This window comes from Triticum aestivum, chromosome 3A (genome assembly GCF_018294505.1).
Source record: "Triticum aestivum cultivar Chinese Spring chromosome 3A, IWGSC CS RefSeq v2.1, whole genome shotgun sequence".
NCBI lineage: Eukaryota > Viridiplantae > Streptophyta > Magnoliopsida > Poales > Poaceae > Triticum > Triticum aestivum.
The window spans coordinates 657562976-657567459 of record NC_057800.1 but is presented as its reverse complement, the minus strand read 5'-3'; the positions used below and the strand labels follow the sequence as shown (position 1 = coordinate 657567459).

The 4484-nt window shown below is 44.9% G+C and overlaps 1 protein-coding gene across 1 annotated transcript; it reads left to right on the top strand.

Annotated features, from left to right (window-relative positions):
- Positions 1-322: 322 nt before the first annotated feature.
- On the top strand, positions 323-2530 carry LOC123057101 (zinc finger MYM-type protein 1-like). Its single transcript, XM_044480244.1, has 2 exons — positions 323-340; positions 416-2530. The coding sequence occupies exon 2, from the start codon at positions 1061-1063 to the stop codon at positions 2528-2530; it is 1470 nt and encodes a 489-aa protein (XP_044336179.1). The 5' UTR covers positions 323-340; positions 416-1060.
- The last annotated feature ends 1954 nt before the right edge of the window (positions 2531-4484 follow it).

Here is a 4484-nt window from a genome sequence, read left to right as displayed (position 1 = left end):
CAGCTCCAACTTTGGAAGTAGTCGCTGAACGACGAGAAGAGCGTGCGCATCAAGAGAATGTGCGGATTAAAGTTTCAGCATCTGTTCAAGAGGAAGAGAATGAAGGCGAAAATTATATTGAGAATGAACCAATAGCTAGAGACGGGGGAGAAGGCAAGTTCATTGAGGAGTTGCATCCTGACCACATCCAGCCTGATCCCGGGCTTCGTATTCCAATTAATAATTTTCATCCCAACATTAGAGATGAAGTTAGATTGGCTTATGTGGCAAAGGGTCCAACTCGACCGGTCGGTCATACGTACGAACGTGATCATTTTGACAGGGCCTTTTGTGAAGCATGGTATGAAAAAAATCTTTGGTTGGAATATAGCGTGGAAAAGAATGTAGTCTATTGCTTTTATTGTTTTCCTTTTAGACAAGATCCGGTGGATGAAAAATTTGGTCATACTACCTTCACCAAAGATGGCTACAGTACTTGGAAGAATGCATACAAGGCATTTCCTCTTCATGTTGGTGGCCCCAGGAGTATCCACAATCAATCAAGGACAGCATATGAAGATTTTAAAAATCAAAGCTCAAGTCTGAAGCGTAAGGTTACAGTCTATAACAAAGAATCATTAATCAAGTACGAGACCCGTTTGGAAACATCTTTGGGGATTGTAAGTTTTCTTGCATTGCAAGGTGAACCATTTCGTGGACACAATGAATCTGCCCTTTCCTTAAATAAAGGTAATTTTCTAGAGATGCTTGATTGGTACAAAGCAAGAAAGGAGGAAGTGAGAATTGCGTTTGATGAGCTATGCCCAGGAAATGCACAAATGATTTCTTCAACAATTCAAAAAGCACTTGCCAAAAGTTGTGCAGATGGGGTCCGAAGAGCAATAAAACAAGAGATGGGGGATAATCTTTTTTCGGTTCTTATTGATGAATCTCGTGATATATCAGTAAAAGAACAAATGGCCTTGGTTGTGAGGTAAGCCATTGGTTACTTTATTATGGGTTCCATCTTTTGCCTGGTAATCGCCTTTTTTTCTAATTAACTAATTGTATTATTTCTTCTATGCCTTACAGGTATATGAGCAAGGGAGAAGTTATTGAAAGATTTTTGGGTATCAAGCATGTCAAGGAGACAACAACAGAAGCACTAAAGAAAGCATTGGTTGAGGTTCTTGGTAAGAATGGGCTACTTATTGCAAATTTACGAGGGCAAGGGTATGATGGAGCATCTAATATGAGGGGAGAATTCAATAGTGTTCAAAAACTTGTCCGAGATGAAAACCCATATGCTTTCTATATGCATTGTTTCGCCCACCGATTGCAGCTAGTAGTTGTTGCTGTCTCAAGATGTTGTTCTTCCATTGAGGATTTCTTTGAATATGTGGCCTTGATTGTGAACGCCGCTGGTTCGTCTTGCAAGAGGAAGGATATATTGCTTGATAAGCAACGCATAAATCTGTTGGCTAAGTTAGAGAGTGGAGAAATTTTCTCAGGAAGAGGGAAAAACCAAGAAACATCATTGGCTAGACCAGGAGATACAAGATGGGGCTCTCATTATAAAACACTAGTTCGTATAGAATCGATGTGGGATGCAGTTATACAAGTGTTAGCTATTGTGCATGAGGATGAGCGTAATCCATCTAGGGCAGGAGGTTTGGTGCAGATAATGGAGTCTTTTAGCTTTGTGTTCATCATGAAGTTGATGTTGCAAATCCTTCGCATTACAAATCAGTTGTCACTTCTCCTCCAACGGAAGGATCAGAATATTGTTCAAGCCATGTCTTTGGTTACAGATGTGAGGTCTTCCTTGGCCAACTTGAGGAACCATGGTTGGGAACCACTCTTTGAAGATGTCAAGATCTTTTGTAATGTTAATGATATTCCGGTTCCAAATATGGATGAAGCTGTACCGAGATTCGGCCGATCAAGAAAAGGAGGGAGAAATAATGTTACTCAAGAACATTTTTTTCGTGTTGATACCTTCTATGCAGCGATAGATGCTATCACCACAGAGCTGGATCATCGCTTTAATGACATGGCTTCAGAACTGCTATGTGGATTTGCTTGTCTTGACCCAAGAGACTCATTTTCCAAGTTTGATTTGGACAAAGTTGCTAAGCTTACAGACATCTATGATGCAGATTTCTCCAATGATGACCGTAAGCGTATGAAAACCGAGCTCCAGTTGTTCATCAACCACATGAGAAGACATGATGACTTTAGAGTTTGTTATGATCTTGCAAGCCTAGCCAAGAAAATGTTTGAACTTGAAAGAAATATTATGTTCCCTCTGGTTTATCGCCTTATTGAGTTGGGGTTGCTTCTACCGGTGGCAACGGCATCGGTTGAAAGGGCCTTCTCAGCAATGAAGATCATCAAGACTGATTTGCGCAGCAAGATGTCCAATGGTTGGCTTGATGACTTAATGGTGTGCTACATCGAGAGAGAGATATTTAAAGGAATTGATCTTGCTGAAATTAAGAAAGAATTTCAACATGAAGGTAGAAGAATGCCATTGCTACGTTCTACTTAATGAGAGTAAATCTTCATTATGGGTATGTATTCTTTCTAACTATCTTCACTTGCATAATGTTGTTTCTATCATTATATCCTACTAGTTACTAATTCATGATTTATCTCTGGTGTTTATGTTTTATAGGTCATTTTTATGCCGGTCTAGGTAATATAAATGGTTTTTTTGGCACTCAATCATCCATGTAATCTTCATCAGCTGAGGTATTTAGAGTGCCAATAGTTAAGTTTTGATTTCGGTTTTATTTGTTGAATACCAAGTAATATTTATCGAGTATTCTAGTGAGCACTTCCATAGTTGAATTATACATGGTTTTTTTTGTTCATACACTCCGCCACACCTAGAAATTATTCCTGCGTTCGCCACTGCTCGTCAGACAGTGCACGGCGCCCCATCCCTACGTCCTAGCTTGCGCACAAGCCATCAGGCCAACTCCATCGCACAACCCTATCTTGTCCGGCCTTGTCCGTTTAGGGTAAAAGGGACAAAAGTGGCGGTCCAGCGCGCGGGAGAAAACGGACTTTTGTCCGTTTTATGTCCACTTTTGACTCATCCGTGGCCCAAGTTTGCGCCGCTTTTGAGGTGAAACGGACACCACGCGGACGCACGGGTCGTCTGCGCATGTCCTCCCCTGGCCCGCCCGTCGGTGGCACAAGGCGGGCCTTTTTCAATCCGGCCCCCTCCCTCCCTCCGGCCGCACCCCCTCCACTCTTCCCCTCGCCGCCGCCGCCGCTGCCATTGCAGGCGTGCAGTTCGGACGCGAGCTCGCGCAGCCCCTTCCCGTCGGCGCCGACCTACCCAACTATGGCCACCTGGTTTGCGCACCCGCCGGTCGGTTTTAGGGCGGATCCGGTCGGTCTTGAGCTCGGCAAGCTGTGGGAGGCTGTAAATGCACTTTTAGCTAGCATAGAGGCTGTAAATGAGACAAGTGCAATTGTTGCTGGATTAGAGGCTAGACACGAGACTAGGTCTGAGGAAGCAACATCTACTTCTGGCTTGAAGAAGAAAGGAGGATACCAAATTGAGCCTCCTCCACAGATCAACAATGAGTGCATCGGGAATGCCCTAACCCAACTCAAGAGGGCAGTTATGCAAGTTGGCTATTTTCTAAAATGTATTCTTATTATTTTTATTTTTCTTTGGCCTTGCTTTACTAGTCAAAATGTGATGATGTATTGTCATGTATCAAAAATGAAAAAAAAAAGTTAAAGAGTTGCAAAGAAAAATGCATGCGGACAGGATGCGGCCGGTATGCGTCCGCGCGCTGAGCGCACGGCCACCGCATCCCAGGACACCCGGACACGACTCCAAATCCCTATCCAAACGGACAGAATCCGGCAAAACAGACGTCCATTTGGGATCGCACGGTGGAGTTGGCCTCGTGCACAGCCCAGTCGATCGTTGTCCGAAAATCGTTCGTACATCGAGCACGACGCAGAGCGGCAACATCCTCGGCACGCCCACCACCTCTAGTACTGTAGCCATGCTACTCCAGCGCTGACCCAACCCCTTTTCTCTTGCCCATCTCTCAAACTTTATAGCCATGTGTACCGTAGCCATGCACACCCCTCCGCCTTCGCGGTCGCCGTCCTCCCCTTGCTCTTCGTGGCGCGCACCTAGACGCGGCCCGCCGGCGCCTCCTTCCTCTTCAGCCTGCCGAACTCCCTCTTGGGCGCCGGACGTGCTTCGCCACCGCCGGCCTTGCTGCTTGAGGGCCGCCAGGCGGACTTCTTGTTGACCGTCGGTTGACGTGATCCGCCACTCGACATGTCGCAAGGGGGTTGTTTTGTGTGGAGGTCTACACGGGGTCTTTGCCTCCGTCCTATAATAATATAAAAACATGTTCTACACTAGACTAGTGTAAAAACGTTTTATATTATACTAGAACGGATGAAGTATTTGGTGTCGATCTACAGGTATATATAAAGGAGGCAAACCCTAGAATATAGAGCGT